Raw genomic sequence first — 23795 nt, 5'->3', positions numbered from 1 at the left:
TCAAGGTAAAACAAAATCCGTTTGCAGCAGTACACATCATCACTATTTGTCGAGAAGTTTAATGCTTGCTATCAAGGACTTTGTTGCGCTGATAGGCCAGTTTTAATTGTCACAGAAAAGCCTGTGGAAACCGTGTGTGTGTGTGTGTGTGTGTGTGTGTGTGTGTGTGTGTGTGTTTAGGGTAGGGCGCTTTAAATTTTTCTTTCTGTTGTGGACAATATTATATAACGTCAGCAGAGGGCGCTAGAAAACCATTTCAGTCTTTGATGCCTCCTTCCCAGACCCTGGAGGCAGGGTGTCTGCATCCAGGTGTTTCTCCTTCAATGCTGGCAGCCAACGAGCTGCAGCTTTCTCTGTGTCTCTCTACCCGGGCTGCTTCTCCGGCATTTGTTTCCATCAGTGGTGGTATAACCTGGAAACAAGTGCAGGCTGGATCCTTAGTCAAAATCATCGTGTTGACATTTTCTCTCACCTGCACAAATACTCAAGACAGGCTGTGTGGGGCTCATTTGACAGGTGAGTTCTCTTCGCATCCATCCTTATTGTTGCTGCCCTATCGTAGCTTAGTAAATCTTCATGCTAAACTCTGCCTAGGTTACTGCACAGTTTCTTTCTCCTGACCTGACTTGATGAATACAGTTAGACACAATACTTTGCATACACTTAGTAGCTACTTGTGATTTCTCTTCTGTGAGTTTTCCTACGTTCTTTTTCTATGCCAGACTTGCTGAGTTTTATGCACTTTGTAGACCACAGAGAGAGAGAGAGTGTGTGTGTTTTGAGAGAGGGCCTTATTCTGGGGCCTGGAATTCACTATGTAATCCAAGCTGGCCTGAATTCATAGTAATCTTCTGGCTTTGTCTTCTGAGTGGTAGGGTCACAAGGTTACACCACCGTACCTGGTGGGTTTTCAGTATACTTTGTTCTTTTGGTCACTTTTAGTGCTATGAAACCGCCTCTTTCTTGATCAACAGGCAAAGCTTTAGAAATACATAGACTTTGTTTCAATCAACGAGGGAGACTTCCTGGGACAGAAATGCCACATAATTCCTACACTGTCACCCAGTTCAGGAGCCGGGGACGCGGGGAATGAATAGCTTACTATTATAACTGCTTCACAATTTGATGTTGATAGTAGAACCTTACCTTAGTACACGTGACATAACTGAACAGTTTAAGATAAGGAATTCAAATGGAAGTAGTTAGGGAACAGAAGAATACTGACTAAAAATCCACATTAATGAAGAGTTTACAAATAAATCCCATAATATTTTTTTCCAAGTGGGCTTACCAGACCTGTGTGTACCTGGCGAGTGTGTCTTCCGCAGCAGCAAGGACCCTATGATGCCCCCTCCTGCTCAGCTACAGCAGCTCGGCTTTATCCACAGCAATCAGCAGCAACAACTAGGTATTTGAGGTCAAATCTTGTTCTACCTTATGTAGTACAGTCTATGTCCGTGATATATTTATTTTTGAAAATAAGGAAAGAAAATGAATACAACCAACTTTTATGACACATAAAACTAGCTTGGAACTGATCAGTAGAAGTGTGTGTCGGGGCACAAATAAAGAGCCCAGTTGACAGAATCAGAGTTTAAGGTTTTATTTTTAATTTTATTTATTTTTAAGTATATGGATGCTTTGCCTGCCTGTATGTCTGTCCACCGTGTGTGTGCAGTGCCCACAGAGGTGGGTGTCAGATCCTCTAGGACTGGAGGAGTAGTCGATGGCTGTAAGCAACCACAAGGGTCCTGGGGAACTGAACCCCGGTCTTTTGGAAGAGTAGCCAGCGCTCCTACCCACGTAGCCATCTCTCCAGTCCTGAGTTTAGCTTTCTTGACAGAGTCCAAAATCATTTTATTACAAAAGGACAGACAGCTCTGATACTAGGAGTTAAAAAAATGATCAATTCTGGTAGCGATGTCTCTGAATTTTAGGAAAGCCCTTAAGTGTTTGCCCAGTTATGAAACATGGTCAGTTCAGGTCCTCGATTGCTTGAGAATGTGTGTCTTGTTGACAGCAAGGACTGTAAGTGTTTATTTCCAACCTCTGATGAGTCAGCAAATGTCTCCGTTCTTTTCAGATAAGAAAGTTTAAATTGCATGGTATCAGCAGAGGCTGCTTAAACCTGAGCTCACTAAAGAATTTGCTATAAATGCTATTTGGAATACACAGTATCCAAGCTTCCTTCAGTTACTGAAATGAAGTCCAATCTTGCCTTAGTTCAACTCTGAACCACAGCCAACCTCACCCTTTCAAAGAGGAAGCAGGCTGTTGGCATTCAGTTTTTCTGCAGCTTCCAGGTCCTGCATACCAGAAGCAGACGGGTGGGTCGCTCATCCTACGGTGCCCTCTCCAGTTCTGCTGAGGTGTGCTAGTCAGCGCAGGTGCTGTGCTTCTAGACTGTGGTCTCCGTTTTTGCTGCCTGTTTACTCTGAAGACACTTCAGGATAAAGGCCCTTTCGGTACTGAATCTGAAACAGAGGGGGGGAGAGCAGGACAAACTGGGTACCTGGAGCTCACCGAACCTACGGGAGGATAAAATGCCCCGTGCGCGCTCTTGACTTACTTCGCCATTATTCTCTCAGTCTCCTTTTTCTCTTCTTCATCTAATCTCTGGAGAATGGATTCCAAGAACGAAAAGTGGAAATTAATGTACTGCGCCACCTGAAAGGGGAAAGAGAAGGCTGGATGAGAGAAGAGCTCAGCCAGAGAAAGACGCGCAGGCGCGCGAGCTTCCCCCCACCCCCAGGCTATCGGCGTCCATACATCACTGCTAATTTCTTCTGTGTCTTTATCCATGAGGAAGATCCGCGCGTTGCTTTTGGATGGGCCTTGCAGAAGCCTCTGAAGCAGTGGGACATCACTCTTCTTTAGTTTTCTCTGCTCTGCAAGGGAAAAGGGACAAACCGCAGTATGAGTTAAAATCCTAGAAAAAGAAAGGAGGGTAATTTTGTCTCTCGGTCTTCCTTTGGTTTGTTTTGGAAGCAACAGGAATTGAGAACTCACTCAAAAATAAATAAATAAAGAGCAGGAGAGTCATGCCCCACTATCCATGATAGCTATGTTCCCAGACCTCAGTAAATACACGTGACGCTGTAGCTGCTATATAGGTCTGTACATCTGTTTGTTCTATACATATACATATCCATGATAAAGTTAACTTCTAAATTAGTTATAGTAAGAGGGTAACATCCCTAGGAACAATTACAGAAACCATATATATTCGAATGAAACTGTCAGTGTGAGGCCGTTACCACAGGAAAGGAAAAGGCATTTGAAGACGAAGAGTACAGTGTCCTGATAGCTGAGCTGATAAGTAAGGCGGCACTAAGTGATAAGGCGGGAGGCTGTGTCTACAGAGTGGGTACCACGGACACATGGAGGCTTCATCCCCGGAAGGGGAGGGAAGGGCGGCATAAGAGCCTATCACTATACTCTGAGGGCACACGGCTTCAAGCTTGTTGGGTTGTTATTTCTGGAAAAATCCATTCAATATCCTTGGACGATAATTGACCATGGCTAACTTCAACCATACAAAGTGAAATTGTAAATAGGGATAGACTATTGATTAAAATTAAATATGAAAACCTTTCCAAGAACTACAAGTGAGCCTCTTCCATTCAATATACGGCCTAACTCAAATAATTCTACCTTTTAGTTAGGTCACTTAGGCAAAGCTCTAGTCCTACCGAGGGAGCAAGATGGTTCAGTTCATTACAGTTTTCCTTCTTTCCTTCGTTCATCCTCTCAGCTCACTTAGTATAAAGCCATTTTACAGTTCTTAATTCCTCTCTTTTTTCTACCTCACATTCAATTCTTGGGTATTCCAAGAACTAAACTACAAATGCAGAATTAGTAAGATTAGCTTTTTTTTTTCATTATTTGAGGGTTTCATCCATTCAGCCATGAAAATGAGACAAAAGAAATCTGGTATATTCTCAGAATTTCAAGTTTCAAACATTACCATAAATGCCTCACCACAAAAGTACTGGCATTTTGTCAGAGTGGTGCCTCATCTGGGATTTCATTTTAACAGAAGGAAGCACAGAGAAGGCCCCCAGTGCCCTCCGGTTCATCTTTCCTTCCCATCTCCCTGTTTTTCACTTCCTTCTTCAGAATAATCAAATCTGTTTCCCATCTCTGGATTCGATTTATTCTCATCTCCATGCCAATCCAGTGCGTGCTGATGTCACCCCTCTGACACTTCTGAAGCAACAGGAAGTCCTCACCATCCTGCTCCTCTCCTCAGCACAGCAGGATCCTCTCCTGACCTTTCCATCGAATGCCAACTTCGGTTCCCACTCTCAGAGCCTTTCATAGTTTACACCCCCAAGTTCTTGCTTCACGATCATCTGGAGCCATTACTGGAAACATAATCCCCCACCGAGCTCTGCACACGGTCTCTTCGGACCAAGAGAGCTCATTCTCTTACCATGTGTCAGACTCGGTGTCAAATAGGGAAGGGTAAACGAACAAGGTCAGAGAGAAGTGGCGGGCGGTGAGGACCAAAGCTAGGACAAGGAGGGGAAGGGAGAAAGCCAGGAGCCCAGCACCTCCTGGAGAGCCAGCCCTCCAGGGATGGATTCCTGAAGTTCTGATCTTTACTCTGACAACATCTGGCAAACAAGCAGATTCCTTTGTATTCTAAACTCTTTGGATGTATTTCTGCTTGGATTATCTTTGGGAACAGAGCAGATGCATGGTATTCTAGTACCATTTCTCAGGAAGGGCATGGGGCTCAACGATTCAGTGTGTGCTTAGCTTGCACCAAAACTCTGGAGTTAACAACAATTATAATGAACCCTTGAACCCTTTCCTGCCTCTCTTCTGTATTCTGTGTCCTTTCCTTCTTTCCTTCTTTCCTTCTTTCTTTCTTTCTTTCTTTCTTTCTTTCTTTCTTTCTTTCTTTCTTTCTTTCTTTCTGTGACAGAATCAAGCACTCTTCTGTTTGTCTTCTTTATGAACTGAAAATGAATGAGCTGGGGTCAGGGACAAAGAGGGACTAAATTTTCTTACCTCCCGTTCCAAAAATAATGTAAAGAGCAAAATCCCGAGGGCTATTCTCAATCTGTCAATGGAAAAAAGTGAATAAATGAACTATTTTAGAAGATGTTAGAGCCAGCAGTGCCTCCCCCCCCCCCCCCCCACCGTCAGAGATGTCCTCTTAAGCTCCTGCAGGGATCATGCGCATTCCCAGGCTGTGCTGCTCGGAGGAAAATAGCCACCAGAGTTGAACAGATGATGCTGGTTCATAGCCAAGGGCATTTACGTGACTCCATTGGCTTACACATATGCAAGGGACAGCTCAGGTCAGTGACAAGGATTACCTTGAACTTTTGGAGAAGTTGCTTTATTACTTCTTCAGTTCTCATGGTGCTGTTTGTTCTGACCTTGGTCTCTGATCCGAAGGTTGGGGTGAAAATGGATGTCTAAAGGAATAACAACAAAACCATAGGAGTCCTCATCACTCTATCAAACAACAACGGTCAGTATCCTGAACCTGAAACGGATTACGGAATCCTGGGAAGTCATGCTGTCACTCCTAATGATGTCACAGAGTTCTCAAATAAACACAGATTTAATAATAATTATTGCATGAATGATAGTACTAAAAGTTGTATAAAACTCTTCTAAGCCCTTCATAAGTATTATTAATTGACTTAATTCCTATAAAAGTAATAACAATTAATTTTAAGCTATTGATATGAATGTCCCATGTTTCGGGGGCTGAGAGATGACGGGTCAGTGGTGAGAGTACTTGCTGCTCTTGCAGTGGACTTTTAAGTATTTGTCAAATGAATGAAGACACAAGTGACAGTTAAAATCCATGGCATAAAAAAAATATCTTTGAATTCTGGGATACTAATGTTATAGGTGAAATGTCTTAGAAGCATTATAGAAAAGCATGTATGAATTTTACACATCTTAGCAAAAAAAATCAGAACAGAAATTTTATCTAAACTATAGCTACACTTGTACAAATACTTTGCATGTAAGTACAAGATCGAAAGGGCAGGATGAAAAACGAGATGCTTGATTGGGTGAAATCAAGCATCTCGTTTGGATGTCTTTAAACCAATCTCTGCGGGGGCCTTTATATGATTTGGATGTTGTTTGTTGGTTTTCCTGGTTAAGCTTTGTACCCGCACCTCAAGAAGCTCATCTTTGTGTTTCAAAGGGTAGTTCAGCACCGACAGCGGGGCTCACCCATCACACTGGTTAACAGTGTGGGGTGTGGAGGGAGGCAAGTATGGGTTCCAGTTCAGAGTTATTGTTAAAAGCATGTGACTCAAGAGAAATCGCTCGATGACTGCGAACGTTGGTTATATGTAAAGATATGTAAAGAAGAAAGACATAACGATATTGGCCCTCATAGGAGAGCTTTTAGGATTAAAGAGATGATTTGTTTAAAATATGTTCAAAGTTAGGTGTATAGGTCTATAATCTTAGCCTTGGAAGGCAGGAGCAGGAGGGGGAGGTTAAGTTTGAGGCCATCCTGGGTTCTATAGCAAGTACCTGGCTAGCGGGGACTACTTAATTCATTTATTTATATTTATTTAAATGTTTTTCATACAATATAGTTTGATCATGTTTTCTCCTCTCCCAGTTTCTCCCAGATCTCCTCACCTCCCTAGCTACTCAACTTCATGCACAAGCGCTTTCTCATTCTTTCTCAAATAACAGGGGGGAAAAACCTGAAAACCCAAAGTCAAAAGAACAACAACAAAAAACCCAATAAGACAAAAAATGCCAAACAAAACAAAAGGAAGCAAAAAGCCCACCCCTCAAAACAACAGGGGGGCTCCACAGTTAAGAACATTGGCTGCTCTTCCAGAGGACTCGGGTTCAATTCCCAGCAACCACGGAGCAGCTCACAACTGTCTGTAACTCCAGTTCCAGGGGATCTGGCATCCTCATACATCAGACAGATAGATAGACAGACATGTAGGCAAAACACTAATGCATATTTTTAAAAATGGAGTTCATTTTGTGTTGGCCGACTACTCCTGGGCATGGGGCCTGCCCTGGAGCATGTCGACACAGTGACACTCCATCAGAGAAAATGGATTTCCCATTGGCCAGCTGGTATCAGTTGCAAACAGCTTCTTGGTTTGGGCATGGGACCCTATGTACTTCTCCCATTTTCAGTACCAGACCCCAGCAGCCTTGAACCTGTGCAGGTACTATGCAAGCTACCTAACTTAAATCTGTGCTTCAAAGCATCGACACGAAGAAGAGAAGAAGGTTGTGTTTAAACTTAGTTTACAGTTCCTACAGGGAAAGACTGATGAGCGCTAGGCATCTGCTAACAGTACTCTTATTACTGGTTTAAATTCTAAGTTGAAATAAGTAGTATTGGTAGTGCAGTGGACAGCATTATTCCGCATGAATGGAACCGGAACTTACTTCGTGGTTATAGAAGTGTCCGTTGATAGAGGCTCTGTGGCTCTGCCTGTCTTTTCTGTACGCCACTGGAGCCTTCGTCCTTCTTCTCACCAAAGCCGCTTCACTCATGGTCCTATAGAGCAGTGGGGATTCCGGCTCTTCCTCTTCATATGGCTTCAGAGTGCTGTGATAAGATAAATATTCTGGGAAGGATAAAGATCACAAGCCCGTATCATTCAGCCGCCTGTCGTCTTCCATCGTGGGGACCCTGCTTTGCCTTTACTAACAAGGAGGAATGAGATTTCCTGGCTATTGAGAGCGCTGTACTCGCTGCTTGGCTTGTACTGACTTATCAGGTGCTGCGTGAGATTGGTCAAGCAGCAAATGGTGCTGGTGAGTTATGTCTCATAGGGTTCACGCGGTCACGTGATTGGTGTTTCCACTCTAATCTCTTTTTATTGGGGGTGTAAATTATACACAATTTTAGCATGCAAGACCTGGAAAACCCCGTTTTTCTGACAGTCTGGACTAAGACAGGTAAGATAAACGCATGGTGAGTTGAGGAGTATTTATAGGAATAGAATACTTCCAAGTGATGGACCAGGCCTGCATCCCTGTTTTGTCCCAACATCAAGTTTATTAGACCTTTCCCGAGAAGACAGATCTTGGAATCTTAGTGACCCTTTAATGCCATGGAAGCATTCTTGAGAAGCCATTCTCACGGAATACTGAGGCTTAAGAGAATTTCTTCCTAAGTTTCCTGAAAGTAAAGCAGCAATATGCTTTGGGCTAGTGGCTGCTGCTGATGTACCACACGAGCAGTGTGGTGACGTAAGGTACCACACAAGAGCAGCGCAGTGACGTAAGTTACCACCTGAGCAACTAAGTGACGTAAGTTACCATCACGTGAGCAATGCGGTGACGTAAGTTACCATCTGAGCAACTCAGTGATGTAAGTTACCACAACATGAGCAGCGTGGTGTCGTAAGTTACCACCTGAGCAACTCAGTGATGTAAGTTACCACCACATGAGCAATGCAGTGACGTAAGTTGCAAGGCCCTTGGGAATGTTTAAGAAGCACATATATATGAGTTCTTCAGGTAGTACTGTGTATGAGGTAAACATTGGGGAATCATGTTTTATGTTGTTAAAATATAAACCAAGCCGGGCGGTGGTGGCGCACGCCTTTAATCCCAGCACTCGGGAGGCAGAGGCAGGTGGATCTCTGTGAGTTCGAGACCAGCCTGGTCTACAAGAGCTAGTTCCAGGACAGGCTCCAAAACCACAGAGAAACCCTGTCTCGAAAAACCAAAAAAAAAAAAACAAAAAAAAAAAAAACAAAAAAATATAAACCATATTGCGAATACTTTGGTACTGACCTTCTGGGGAATGTCTTCCTTCAGACAGCAAGGCTTGGCTCCCGTCCAGCTCACTGATACGATAAAGGTCATCAAACTCTCCCCAGCGAGTCATCCTCCTGAAAAGTAACAAGTTCTGTCATTGAGACTAATTCCACGTGATGGTCTCAGGTTTACAATGTTGGTACTATAGTTGTGGGCCTTGGTAGGCAGATGTGTGATCCAAATCTAAAACAACTTTATCATGGTACAAAGATTACAGTCATACCATACTAATAAGCATGTTTTAAACACACTCTGTATATTTTTGGAGCGAAATAATTCACTAATATACTGAAATGCAAAATTATGTAGATTCTGTAAAAGGGATGCTCAGATAGGCTTGGTAGAAACCAACACGAGCCACTGATACACAGATATCTCATAAGGTTTTAGAGGAATTTAGATACAGAAATGTTATTTATACTCATGAATCAAGTACCCACAGCATTAAAATAATTATATAAAATGGTTCTAACATGATAAGATATGGTACTTATATTTGGGCCTAAACTGCTTTGAAAATATAATTTACAAAATAGAAATGTATGAAAAAATTCTCTATTAGAAAATTATTGCTGGGCGGTGGTGGCGCACGCCTTTAATCCCAGGCGATCTCTGTGAGTTCGAGGCCAGCCTGGTCTACAAGAGCTAGTTCCAGGACAGGAACCAAAAAGCTACGGAGAAACCATGTCTCAAAAAATCCAAAAAAAAAAAAAAAGAAAATTATTATCTCATGTAGGATATTAGCAAACTTCAAAACATTCTTGTGGCAGAATATATGAAATGTAACAACTGTTTATTTTACATCAGACTAACATTCTTTTTTATTTTATTTATCTGGTCTTAAACAAGTTAGTTATGAATCCTTTTTTGGCCTCAGTGTCCTCACTTATAAAATGGGGATAATAACAGTATGAGGTAGGATAGAATTGTTGGTAGGATTTAATTTATGTAATATCCTTGAAACAATCCCTACTTATAGTTAAGCACTCGCTAGCTATCAAAAATATTATCAGAATAATCTCATCCTCAGTGGCACCATCACCACCATCACTGCCATCACCACCACCATCATCACCACCACCACCACCATCATCATCTTCATCACTATCATCATCTTCATCACCATCACCACACCACCATTATGATCACCACCACCATCACCACCACCACCATCATCACCACCTCCACCATCATCACCACCACCACCACCATCATCACCACCACCATCATCATTATCACCACCACCACCACCACCATCAGCACCACTACCACCACCACCACCACCATCACCACCATCATCACCACCACCACCATCATCACCACCACCACCATCATCATTATCACCACCACCACCATCATCATTATCACCACCACCACCATCATCATCATCACCACCACCACCACCACCACCACCACCACCACCACCACCACCACCGCCACCACCACCATCACCACCACCATCGCCACCACCACCGTCTGAATTCATTTCATGATGGATCAGGCACAATTTGGGGTCCAGTGCAATTCTGGACCTCTCGAGGCAAATGGACACTAGTATTTGCAGGAATATTTTTTGTCCTGTGTTGTTGTCCATAAAATTTTTTATAGTATGAACCCCAAGTATTTCCACTTGGGGTGTCTGTGACTCTACCCAAATGTCCCTGACTGGTGGTTTGAATGATCATGTCCCCAAAGTCTCACGTATTTGAAGACCTGGTCCTCTATGGGTTTGGGAAAGTTTGGGCAAGTGTAGGAAGTTGAGTCTTGTTGGAGGGAGAAGATCACTGAGTGAGATTTGAGGATTTGTAGCCTTATGCTGCTTTGTGTGCCCTCCCTCCCTCCCTCCCTCCCTCCCTCCCTCCCTCCCTCCCTCCCTTCCTCCCTCTCTTCCTCTTTCCCTCCCTTTCTCTCTCTCTCTCCTTCTCTCTCTGCTACCTGTGTGTACAATGTGATCAGCCAGCTTTCTGTTCCTGTAGCCATGTTCTACCTTCCTCGCCATGATGGACTCTATTCCTCAGGAAACAAAAGCCCAAAGGAACTTTTCCTTCCTTAAGTTGCTTTAGGTCATGACTCGTTATCACAGCAATGGGAAAATAATCAACACACCGGCGGAAAAGCTCTTATAAACGTAGCCGGCACTGGCAAAGCAAAGCTTTCACTCTCCTCTGGACCTTGGAATTCTCTTGAAGTCTTTAAACTCTGATTTACAGCGCCCATAAGAAGTACATAATATGATCATAATGCATTTGTTAATACAATTTAGAGCAGACTCTACTATGTGGAAATGTTGTCAGTTAAAATATATGTCACAAAGAGGAGGAACTATTTACATTAGCAGTCCGGGTGTCCACCCACACTCTATTCGTATGGCACATAAAATTAAACATCTCCAACGTACAGCTTATTAGCAATGTAAAGTAGTTGTGCTTGATCACTGTTGAAAAGGGGTGGCAATGGGAACTAGATACCAATGAGAAGTTAAAACTAAAAGGCAAAGCGACCAGGTGCTGTTTCCAATGGGGAGACCTGAAGTTCTACAAATAATGACCACTTATGATTCCCATAGCTGGTCAGTGACTCTGGCCAGTGTGACAGCCACCCCCTTACTTTTTTCAGTTTATTTTATTTTTTGAAACAATCTTTTTTTTTTATTTTACATACCAATCCTGGTCCCTTTCCTTCCCCTCCACCTGCTCCCCCACCTTCCTCTCACCCCACCTCCCAAACACTCCTCAGAGGAGTGGGACCTCCCATGGGGAGTCAGTCCTTAAATTTTTGCAGTATGGTAGTGCCACGTCAATACAGGGGCTGAAAAACAGCTCAATATATTCATTTTGCCTCTTTTCTTCATGGCACTCCTTGCCAAAGTCAAAAGCTACAACCTCACAATTTGGGGCTGTGTAATTCAAGAACCATTCCATATGCAGTGCATATGACCAAATGTATGGGCAGTCGGCCACACCTTTCAAGCAAGAAGCAGCTAGAACTTTAGCATCAAGCAGTTGAGCTTGTCCAAACATGGAACAGTTTGTGTTGCTCTGACCAAACACCAGGAGGTGTACCAGGGGCAAATCTAAACACTGGAAAGGGGCTGTAATCTTTTGCAAAATAAAATGGAGGTAGAAATTTGATATGCAAATATAAGGCAGCCACTTCTCTGTCTATAGCACAAGAAAAAAAACATTATTGATGCAAATCAAATATGCACCTGTTCACAACTTGCTCTTTATTTCCTTCTGCCATGACTTGTCTAAATTATGCCAATACTGACTTTAGAAAGAATTAAAATAGAAATGAAAACCAGCAAAAGTAACCCCAATGAGTCACCTCTTCTCTGTTTCATTTTAAACACACAGTTTCTTTCTGCAAGGAAACATTTGGCCGAGATATGAGAGATCAAAGTCTTCCTATAAAGTCATTTCCATACACACAGAGCTCAAACAAACCGATTTATTTTTAAGCCTACACCATTCCCATTTGGCTAGTACTTTCTCAGTGTGACTCATTTCTGGTACGATTAAAGCGAGCCAACATGGCAAGAGTGGTTATTTTTCTCAAAGGATGAATGGACAGATACCCAATTGGAGTCCTTAGAGCTGAGCCCACACTGTCCACGTCCTTCACTCTCCACTAACCCAGGGGGGACAGCAAATCTGAGCAGTGGGGTTAAGTTCTGTCCATAGGCACAACAGTAGGGGAAAAGTTAAATGAGAGAAGTTTTGGAATAAGGGAACGGTCAAATTCTTTACACAATTTAATTGAGGCACATAATTTAAAGGAGTCACCTGAAAGGAGGTGACCAAGGGAAGATACTCCGAGGGTGTCTGTGTATCATCAGAATCAGAGACTGGGCAGAGCCGTTCCGTCTTCCTGAGCCTTCCTACCTGAATGCTCTGCTGATTGCACCAGGCTCTCTTGACTAATCAATCGCAACCACAGAATGCTCATGTGTGCGTGTGTGCATGTGTGTGTGTGTAAGAGAGAAAGAGACTGAGAGAGAGGCAGTCTGCATTGTATACATAAGGGGTGGGATCTCTTCCTGCTAATTCTTACTCACTAGAAAAATATGGTTCACCACACAAGCATTTTTATAATGTTCTAGAAAGTCTTGTTTCTACGGTAAAGGACAGGTCAGTGCCCGCTGTGTTGTAGTACATGTCTGGTTACTATGGTGAATCACAGGCTTTTGCAGTTGTCCAGCTGACCTTCCTCAATTTTAAATAATGAGAAACAATGTCTGTCTTGCTCCCAGGCTGTTAAGGCTTGAACGGGAAATGTACTCCGTAGATTCAAGTGATTGAGCACTGGCACCCCATCTGCTAGTACTGTCTGGGGAGGCTGTGAAGTCATCGAGACTGTTTCTAGCTTGCAGAAGTGTCTTCCTGGGGGACAGACCTTGAAGAAAACTTGATCAGAGCTCCCTACTACTTGCTTTGCTGAGGTGTGAACCAGCTGTGGCTCAAGCTCCCACTGCTAAGGACAGAGTCGCTTCAGCTGCAGTGCCTTCCCTGCCAGGATGGTCTGCACATCAGAAACTGTAAGCCCAAATAACCCTCCACTCCTTTATGCCACTTCTGCCATGTTTGGCTATGGAGAGAAGGGCTCCTAATGTACCAGCAACATTCTCAGGGAAGGTGGGCTCTGCAGAAGACACAGCGTGAAGGGGACACTTCACAGTCCGCTGCAGCATATGAAAGAGCATCATCATAACCACCCTGTCACCCCCAGCTCCTAAGCTCACCCCCAAATCCAGTATTTTTAATTCAAAACTAATATTTTATATTTGAGAAATTAAAAGGTATCTTTGAATAGCTTTTAAAATAATGGTTTCGCAGGCCAGCAGAAGTGCCTTCTACCTCCTTGACGTTTATATCACTTTAATGTCTCAATCTTAGGAAGTTTTAATGAACCAAAAGGGATGAAAATACAGCACAAGGTGTTGGCTTCCTAGAGAACTTTGCCATGAGTTCTTAGAAAGGTGTGACATATGATTGCTAATTTTGTGGATTCATAGCATGTATAGTTTTTTTTTAAAGCAAGGCTCGATTGCTTTTAAATGCTGCTTCCAGTCATTTGAGTGGTCAGCCCTGTCAGTCATCTTGTATCTCTGGGATGCGGGTCGGCATCAGCTGCCCAAGGCTGAGGTTATCTCTGGGATGCGGGTCGGCATCAGCTGACCGAGGCTGAGGTTATCTCTGGGATGCGGGTCGGCATCAGCTGCCCGAGGCTGTGGTCCATTTGTGTTCACAAGCACCAGGTCCTGTGCCCACCCGCAGCCCTTTGTGTGGATGGGAGAGCGGCGAGGGGCGGCAGATGGGGTGAGGTGGCTGCCACACAAAACCTGTGCAATTTATTCAATTCATTTGATCTTATTCCCCCTCACCCATGCTTCCTGTCTCCATCGTTCATATTTCCATATCCCTCCTTCTCCTGCCTGCCTCTCACTCCTCTCCCTTTTCTTCCCTCCTTTCTTCCTCTTGGTGCTGGGCACTGGGATGCAAACACAGTTCAAGATACATTCCTAGAAACTCACACGGTAGGTGGAGGACAAGACGTGTAAAGTCCAACGGACCACGTGCCCTGGAGGTGCCAAAGAAAAACTGTCAGTGTGCTCAGTAGGGACTGAGGGATCAGGAGAAGGGTTTGAGGGGGCGAGTCAGGTAACTGACTATCGGTGAGCAGGCTGGCTTCCAGGCAGGCCGAGTGAGGAAATAAGAAGCTACACGGTGTTTAGGGTATTGCAAAACATTCAGCCTCAGTTCAAGCATGAGGTTCGAGAAATGTTGGAAAGGTAAAATCATGGTGGGCCATGGGTATATCCTCCAAAGGGGTTCCTAGTTTTCCTTAAGTGCTGCCAAAGATCAGACAATACAAATGGACCATTCTGGTAGCTGTCTCTCCTTTTTCTCCTCTGGTAGAACCCTAACTCCTCCAGTAATGGGTGGGAGGACAAGAGGTGTGAAGAGAATTGTAGTGGTCCGGGTATTTCAGGAGGGAGGGGAGATGGGAATGAAAGATAGAGAAGAAAGGAAGCCAAGTCATTTTATGATAACTAGAATAAATATTAATTTTCAAGAAAAATTAGAAAGGATAATGACAGAATGCCACCCAAGCCAGACATCCAAGGTAGAGTTGCATTCACCCACCAGGGAGCTGTTCTGGGCAATGCACTTCAAATGCACTTTGCTGTGCCCAGATAAACAGTTCTGCTTGTTCTGGACATGAGCAGAATTCAGTCTCCTCTCGAGAAAACAAGAAGAATCCTTTGTTCCCAGGAGTGTACAGATTTAAGCTTTCTTCCCTGTTTTTGATGGTCAGGTTGTGACTATTCAAATCTTACTTTTCTATCTTCTTTCTTTTAGTGAGCAGATGCAGTCTTCTGGGAGAAGCACTGGGGCAGAAGGGCCCATAAGCCTAGGCTCTGGAGCCCAAGGGACAGTCCCTTTGGTCCTGCCAGGCAGTTAGCTAGGGATCATGCATAAATTCACCTAGCCTCAGATACATGGTTTCCAAATGTCCAGTTAATGGCATGGTATGAGACTGTCTATAAGCATTCATGCACAGCTATAAGTAACTTATGCTAAGAGCACAGATGACGAAGGCAGACAGCGAGGCCCTCTAAGGAATTACAAGGGAGAACAGCTTACCCTTTCCTGGAAAATGTTTCTGCTGCCTTCAACAGATCAAAGGAAGAGACTTGCTTCTCATCTTGTATTTTCAGCTGTATGGGTCGTTTCACTCCCCAGAAAATGTCCAGCATCCCTTCAACAATCAGTTGTCCGTCTTCAGTCTAAGGAAGAAGCCATTATCCACAATAATTGTTTTTGCATCATTTATAGAAAATTAAATGCTTTAACTGAAGATGTAGAAAGCAAAGTCTATAGGAGCTATTTTTAGGTTTAAAATCCCCCGGGATTGACTATTTGGCTTCTCAGCCAAATTCTAATTTTGAAATAGCCATTTATTTCTAAAACAGTATACCTGGCAAAATAAGCCCGTGTTTTTGGCACGTCCACCAATGGGTACAGTGTACTATAGGCTTTCTGAGCTTTGGCCCTTGGATTAAGTATCATTATATTGCTTTAGTTCCATTTAATTTAAAAGGTATAGCAGATTTAAAAACTATACTGAGTGAGAAATCAGAATAGTTACTAAGAGCCTTAGTTGTTTGAATTAGCAGGAATAATTTAAGTCATAAAATTATGCAGAACAAAAGAAAGACTGCTCACTAGGGGAAGGTGGTGGCAAACGCCTTTAAAATCAGCAACCAAGAGGGGAGTCAGAGACATCATGCTCTGGCCTCCTCACGTGTGAACATGGTACATATGTTTACACACTTGCATACTCATGTGCACGCAGTACACACACACACACACACACACACACACACACACACACACAATTAAGAACGTATTTGTGAAAAAATAGTAATTTCTGAAGTACTCCCTCAAATGGAAATAGTATATATAACAAAAGGAGTAAATGTGTAAGTGAAGAAAAATTAGCAAATGGATATGATTTATTTTGCAAATACCTAAAGAAGTGTGAAAAACAAAGCAATTCTCATACAATTTATTTCCAAACCTATCTTCTCTTTTATATTTAACTATCTTTTTATTAAGCAATATATTATTGTTATAGAAACTTTGAGAGTATAGAAACTAGAAAGTTATAAAGTCATTGGTTATTATGAAAAGCCACCTTTTAGGCAATTTAAATTGCTGAACTATTTCTCTAACATTTTAATAACAACATTTAAAACTGTTGACATTATGAGATAGCATACATTGGCTGGAACTGAACTTGTTCATTTTAATGAACACATCCAACTCGACCTTACAGATCCGGCATGACTTGCTATAATAACACCACACTGGTGGATACAAGCATTCCATCACATTTTCTCATGGCAAATGGTGTCACAGTGCACCCTTCTCCACACACACGCGGTGCTTCAAATGTCAGAAAACAGTGGACTTACTGTTCATAACATTATCTATTATCGAGACATGTACCATTTTAAAACAGGAAGCCCTTTTTTTGTATACTTTCCTGCACCAAAAAATGCTTAGAAACCTGCAGGCATGTCAGAACTACTATTTTGTGAATTAGTCTAAACATGAAAAATCAGAATAAACTAGAGCTTTACCTGCTTCTTTAGACCACACGTGTTCCTAGGTTCTAGACTCCAGCTCACCCTGATTCAGCTACACGCTTAGAGAATCTGTTTCCTGTGAATCAAGCTGCTGCGTTTCTTTAGTGGGCTTACCTGTCCGTACAAAATATGCAGATTTTTCTGGTTCTCATAGAAAACATTGTAGGCCTCCAGTAAAGAGTTAAGTTGTTCCCTAAATAAATAAATAAATTCAGTTACAATCAACCTTAAGCCCTAGATTGTGAAACACAATAATAGTTTTTTGCTTCATAAAAATGTGAGATGAAAAAAACGCTTCCGAGGAATCGATATCATTCTGCCATTTTAAGTTAAGGTACGCCAAGGGAATGAGAAGCACTCTTAAAACATGAAGACATTTTAATATGCTCACTCACAAATAAAATGTTTGTGGTGGGGGATGCCAGAGTGCAACAAATGAAATGTGTGTGGCTGGAGAGATCGGTCAAAGGACCCAGCCACGATGTGAAAATGGTTTACAGTTTTGCTTGTATCAATGGCTTAACTAATGTTGGCTGCTCTAGAGGAAGCTCACTCAGATGACAGGTAGATGCTGTGGGGACACTGGTTCCTGCCATGTCTCTGCCCTTCCAGAGGGCAGTCTTCACATCTGAAGAGGCTTACCACCTCATATAGATTACAGAAATTGCCTCCTACAAGGCTCTATTGTGCATTCTTGACAACTGGAATTATTTTAATGTGAACCATTAAAATAATTGGCCAATAACTTGGCCATCTTTCTCCTTTGCGCAAAATTCTTCAACATTTTCTCAGAATAGGATTCAACATCCCATTGTCATGGCGACTTGAGTGACTAGGTTTGGTTTAGTCTTCTGTCAGCCCATCTATCTCCTTCCCGATCGCTCTTCCCCACACTTTCTGGATGTCTCTTGACTACTCCGGGTCTTAAGGCTTTGAACTTGCTGACTGCTCAACTAGAATGTTCTCTGCTACCATCACACTGCTACTCAATCGTTCATCTTCTCTAAACATTTAATCAAAAGCCACCTATGGGGACTGGAGAGATGGCTCAGTGGTTAAGAGCACTGCCTGTGCTCCAGAGGACCTCGGTTCTTTCTCGGCACCGACATGTTGGCTAACAACTGTTCATTACACCAGATCCAGAGGACCCAATACCCTCTTCCACAGCTTCCCCAGACAATTCATGCACCTGACGCACAGACATGCATGCACGAAAACACACATACACATAAAATAAAAGCAAAATCCTCCACCCATTTTTTTTAAAAAAGCCACCTATGTAAGGAAGCTTTCTTGACCACCCATTCTAAATCTTGGCCTCTCCCAATATTTCATGTCTCGCATTCTTCCTTCACGTCCTCTGAGGTACCCTCTACTACTCTATAAATTTAATTTACTGATTTACTCCTGTGCTTCTGCTTCTAGAGTGCTGGGATTAAGGGCATAAGCCATAATGTCCTGCTATAAATTTGACTTTTCAATTGTGTGCTCTCTTTTCCACCAGAATAAAGCTCCTTGAGGATGGCTAGAAGGTTTTTTTTTTTTTTTCAGATTTTCTGTATCCCTGTGTCTCAGTCAGGGTTTCTATCGCTTTGACAAAACACCATGACCAAAAAGAAAGCTGGGGAGAATAGGGGTTATTTGGCTTACACTTCCATATTGCTGTTCTTCTCTAAGGAAGTCAGGGCAGGAACTCAAGCAGGGCAGGATCCTGGAGGCAGGTGCTGATGCAGAGACCACGGAGGATGCTGCTTACTTCTTATAGCTCACTCAGCCTGTTTTCTTATAAAACCCAGGACCACCAGCAACCCAGGGATGACCCCACCCACAGTAGGCTGGCCCTCCCCGTTGATCACTAATTGAGAAAATGCCTTACAGCTGGATCTTACGGAAGCATTTCCTCAACGGAGGCTCCTTCCTCTCTGATGACTCCAGCTTGTGTCAAGTTGACACAAAACCAGCCTGTACACCCTGGTAGTATTGGTGCATAGTAAGCACCCATAATAAAATAAATTTTAGTTCAGTAAAATAATCAGAATCTTCTCTTCCTAAGAAAACCAATAGTAGCAAGATAAAGGAGAAAATGCTGGTTTAAAGTAAATCTATTTATCAAAAACTATTCCATATCATTTAATTTAAAATATCTCATTGTCCATATTTCCTTGATCCTCAAATACCGTTGCCATTCACATAAACGCACAGGCTCAGTGAGAGCAGTCAGCTCGGTTGCACTTACTGAATTTTCCTGATGGTTAGCATAGATACTTGTTCATTGTAAGCTGATGTTCAACAAACACTCACTGAACACTGAACAACAGGCTTTATGCACACTGTTTTTACATGTTGGAGTCATGTAACCATGTTTTTTGTACTGACTTTTCCTCACTTGCAATTCCCAATGTGACATTTCCAGGGGTCCATACAGTCTACACAATGGCCACAGAAGGAAATCCCAGTGAAGGCCTCCAGGCCACCATTCCATTTCCCAAGCAGCTTAAAAATTTAACATTCATGAATATTTCTGCTCTACATTTCTCTAGCTACACTGATTGTCCCTGGGGGTCATGACTGTGAGATATTACCTTAACATTGTCCTCCCACTAAAGATCCCAAGAGCTCTTTATGGGCTCTGATTCTTTATGCCAGAGCAGCACAGAGAAGCAGCAGGTTCACTAGGGATGCAAGTCCTGATGCACTGAGCTCAGAGCACCATTATGGAAGTGCACGAAGCTTTATAATCTCACCTCCTTAGCTTCTGCTTCTGGCCAAACCCAGTATGTAGCCCGGCACAAGTCTTTGGAGCATCACTTGGGACCAGGCAACGGAAACGTTCAGTCCCTGAATAGACTCTGACCAAATTCTTTCACACCAAAACACATCTCCAAATGACTTGGGGCGCTGCCAACCCCTCGCCCTGGGATGTTTGCTTGAGTAAGTGAATTTACGATGGCATCTAGGCACACTAACGCATTTGCTTACTGTCTGTGGCTGCTTCTGAGCTCTAACTGCAGCGGAATGTCTCTGACGGCAACCATACGATCCACACACTCTGAAATAGTTAGAATTTGCTCTTGGCAGAGGAACCCTGCCAATCCACACTCCACTGTGCAACACGGGGTGACATGAGACCACAGAGTTTTCCACATTTACCTCACTACAAGCGGCATCTTTTTGATTGAGTATTAAGGAAGCGTTGAAGGATTTGGGAGCATAGAAGAAAACTTTAACTCAGGAAACTAAAGCGTTTAAATTAATTTTGCAAAGCGAGTAGTAAAAGGTAAAATCCAGAATCCTAAATCTAGAAATTATATGAAAAACCATAGCGATAGTGAATGCATTCAACAAGGGCTTTTTAAAAACTGTATGCATCTTACCAGAAAGGGGATTTTAGAAGGTATTAGATTGTGGGCCCAATGAAGGGATGGGTGGACAGGACACTGGGAAGAAAGGTGAGCCTGTGATGCATGAGACTGATGAGTTGAAACGAGGGGCATAAAGAGATAGTCACATCCATCGGTTCTCTGTGTCTGCTAACTCTAATTAAGCATGCTAACAGAAAGGCTGAACTAACGGCCGTTCATTCACTATGTCAGCATCACTGTGAGAGTGAGAAAGAGGCACAATTTGTTAGTCCCTTTCTAACACAGACCAGTTGGCCAGCACAAGCCCTCAAACAGTAGCACAGAAAGGGGCTACCCATCTGGTCCTTTTTCATGAACTTGGGATGTCTAGAAGACACAGAGACAGCAAAAGAACAAAAATAAGATTAAAACACATTTGAATGAGTCATCAAATCTTGCCTTCCTGGGAAAAATTTGTGGGATTTTTGGAACATAAAATATTAAATCACAGTACATAACATGGGTTTTTAAGAACATCTTCACACATTATATGAAAGGGAAGGTATTTTTACTAAACTGAGAAATGCCAGACTTCTATACAGACTGAACTTCTAACTGAAGGGATTCATGGGACCATGAGCTTCCACTCAGGAACTGGCAAAATCCAACATTGGCATTGCAGGGTGGGGATACTGGGAGGTGCTGACGCATGCCCAGGATTCTCTAGCGTGGGTTAGGGAAGAGAATACGCCAGGAAGGAACTGGCAAGGGGAGGAGGGATGCTCAGGGCACCTGTCCCTCTAAGGCCCTGCTTGGCTTTAATGAGTTAAAAGCCTACGTGGGTGAACTGTAAGATGCTAAGGCTTATATGCGAAGGAACTGTAAATACTAAGGTGTACTTTGTACCTTGTGGCCAGAACTGTAGCTGCTCAGCAGATGGGAGCCACCCACATTCTGACGTGTGCCATCGATAATGACCCTAGCAAGAAACGAGTTCCTCTTTCTTATCATACCTCAGCTGTCTAGAGGAAACACTTATTTGATTTGTAAACTGTAAAAAACACAGGCAAGAGACAGGATGACGGCTGGGAGGGAGTTTAGCTTCCTATCCAGAGACACATGGTTCTCAAATCTGAGTTGCAGTATAATAATAATAATAATAATAATAATAATAATAACCATCCCCCTTTGCTTTTCTGATTGTTCACGGCAGCATTATGTGGCTCTTCTTCACTTTTCCTGGAAGCCAGTGAGCCCTGTTCCATTGTTGCTCCTTCTAGCTTGTGCTCAATGAACAAAGTACAGAGGCTGTCACATGCTGTGACACAGCATGACCTTCAGAGTCTACCGTGTACCAAGTAACGTCCAAGGCCATGCTTGGCTGTACCCCCTACGTCGGTGGCACTCTCTGGGAGGCGTGTTGAAAAGTGTTGATGGTTCCAGTGGTCGCTGAGCTGCAGCCTGAGGGTGGCATTTGGTGATCTTTGTGGATCCTCCCAGGTTTTAGAGCAGCTGTTTACTTGAGTCTCTTCAGCACACAGGGCAGAAGAAACACAAACCCTCTCCCCCTATTTCACACATTTAGTTTTCTTTTCTCCATTGACTTTGTTCATAATATTAAATTTTAGCGGTGGGATTATTTAACAGTTTTATATAGTCAATTCAAAAACCTTAATTTAAAACATTCCACATGCTTTATAAAACAATCAGAAATTAGGGGCGGCTGGAGGGGGCTGGAGAGATGACTCAGTGGTTAAAAGCATTGGCTGTTCTTCCAGAGGTCCTGAGTTCAATTCCCAGCAACCACATGGTGGCTCACTGCCATTTATAATGAGATCTGGTGCCCTCTTCTGGGGTGCAGGTACGCATGCAGGCAGAACACTTGTACATAATAAATAAATAAATCTTAAAAAAATTTCTTCATGCATATGTATGAAAAAATTTGAGTAAATGTTTTAAAAAAAAAGAAATTAGGGGATGGAGAGATGGCTCAGAGGTTAAGGGCTCTACCAGAGGACCCAAGTTTGGTTTCAAGCACCCATTTCAGGTGACTTACAGCTGTCTGTAACTGCAATTTCAGGGGCCCTGAGGCCTCTGGTCCTCGTGGGCACCTGAGTACACACACACACACACACACACACACACACACCTAGGAATTAAACATATGACATAATGAGTTGACTGCTGCCGGGATTATTGTTTTGTGGGTTGTAATGCTACACACTTTCCAAGCTGTGCATTTACTGTTTAATGTATTCATGATTTTTCATAACTGACATCCATAATTCATATTATAAATGGCTGCCTGCCTCTGGAAAGGCAGAATCATGAAATATGAGAATAACAGAAAATAAATTCTTATTAAGCCAGCTAACACTGACGTCATCCTAAAGCACTGATGTCCGCAAGCACTGGTAAAATTCTCGGAACCCACTTTATCCTTCCCTACTATCCACTGGAATCCTGGAATTGAAATAGCAAACTTTAGCAAGGCCCTCCAGAGAAGAAACCTTGGGGGTCAGGTCTCTTTGCCTTGGGCCTCTTTTTCTGGCTGCTGTTGAAGAGAGAATGCCTCGCCACCTGGCAGACGTACCTTCCTCAGCTTAGCAAAGTAGGTTAGTCACATTTCCATTGCAAATGAAGGGATTGGGTTCCAAGCCTGAAAGCTGGGGCAGGGAGGGGGGGGGGACAGAGCTGGGGAGAAGAGGGCCATCTAGACAGAAGCAAATTTTGCCTCTTTTGATAGCAGAGTCCTGTGCTAGGGCACGTGCATCAAGCCTCTGTCCTCTTCAAAGAGGAAGAATTCCTGCCTGCTCAACACACTCCATGCTAGAGTAATAGGAGCTGTCCCTGGGTCAGAGGTGGGAAGGTGGGGAACTAAGTGGTAGATGAAAGAAAGGCTCCAGATATTTTAACTACGCAAACTACACTGTATGAGAGGCCTCTTGCTACTTGGAACCATGTTACTAAGCCATACAAGGTGTGGACAGGATAGAAAGATGGAACCTTATTCTGTAGCCCAGGTTGACCTAGAACTCAGGCACTCAGGAACCTCTGTTGCTGCCCCCTCAGTTTTAGGCCTTTAGGCCTGCATCTGACCATCTCTCTCTCTCTCTCTCTCTCTCTCTCTCTCTCTCTCTCTCTCTCTCTCTCTCTCTCTCTAGCTTTCTCTGTGTCACAGTTCTGGCTGTTCTGAAACTCACTTTGTAGGTCAGGCTAGCCTCAAACTCACTGAGATCCACCTGCCTGTGTGCCACCTCTATCCGTCTGGGCCTGACCATTTCCAGAAGAGTAACCATCAGTATTAGAAAATGTTGCCTCCTGGAGGGTTTTCTATCCATCAAAGAGAAGGGGCACCCGCTCACTTCCTTTCATGTTTGGATTCTAAAGTTTAAGATGAAAACGTTAACCTGCTGTCCAGCTAGCCACTGCAATGACAGGCTATGCAGCAGATCTCATCTGCAAACACAAGCAGCTAAACACCTGTGGCAGCTTGGGCTGCCAGT

At 43.2% G+C, this 23795-nt stretch overlaps 1 protein-coding gene across 2 annotated transcripts in view; it reads right to left on the bottom strand.

Annotated features, from left to right (window-relative positions):
- Positions 1-308: 308 nt before the first annotated feature.
- The window catches only part of Rassf6 (Ras association domain family member 6), a 39584-nt gene continuing 16097 nt past the window's right edge, over positions 309-23795 (bottom strand). For both annotated transcript variants that reach the window (XM_075942769.1, XM_075942767.1), the window contains exons 3-11: positions 17063-17141; positions 15441-15583; positions 8770-8867; positions 7411-7592; positions 5331-5432; positions 5020-5071; positions 2770-2888; positions 2570-2667; positions 309-2474 (exon numbers count right to left, since the gene is read on the bottom strand). In XM_075942769.1, the coding sequence (XP_075798884.1) occupies positions 2399-2474; positions 2570-2667; positions 2770-2888; positions 5020-5071; positions 5331-5432; positions 7411-7592; positions 8770-8867; positions 15441-15583; positions 17063-17141 (949 nt within the window). In that variant the 3' untranslated portion in view covers positions 309-2398. The remainder of the gene's footprint in view (positions 2475-2569; positions 2668-2769; positions 2889-5019; positions 5072-5330; positions 5433-7410; positions 7593-8769; positions 8868-15440; positions 15584-17062; positions 17142-23795) is intronic.

This window comes from Microtus pennsylvanicus, chromosome 12 (genome assembly GCF_037038515.1).
Source record: "Microtus pennsylvanicus isolate mMicPen1 chromosome 12, mMicPen1.hap1, whole genome shotgun sequence".
Classification (NCBI taxonomy): Eukaryota; Metazoa; Chordata; class Mammalia; order Rodentia; family Cricetidae; genus Microtus; species Microtus pennsylvanicus.
This window is presented reverse-complemented; position numbering and strand designations above follow the sequence as displayed.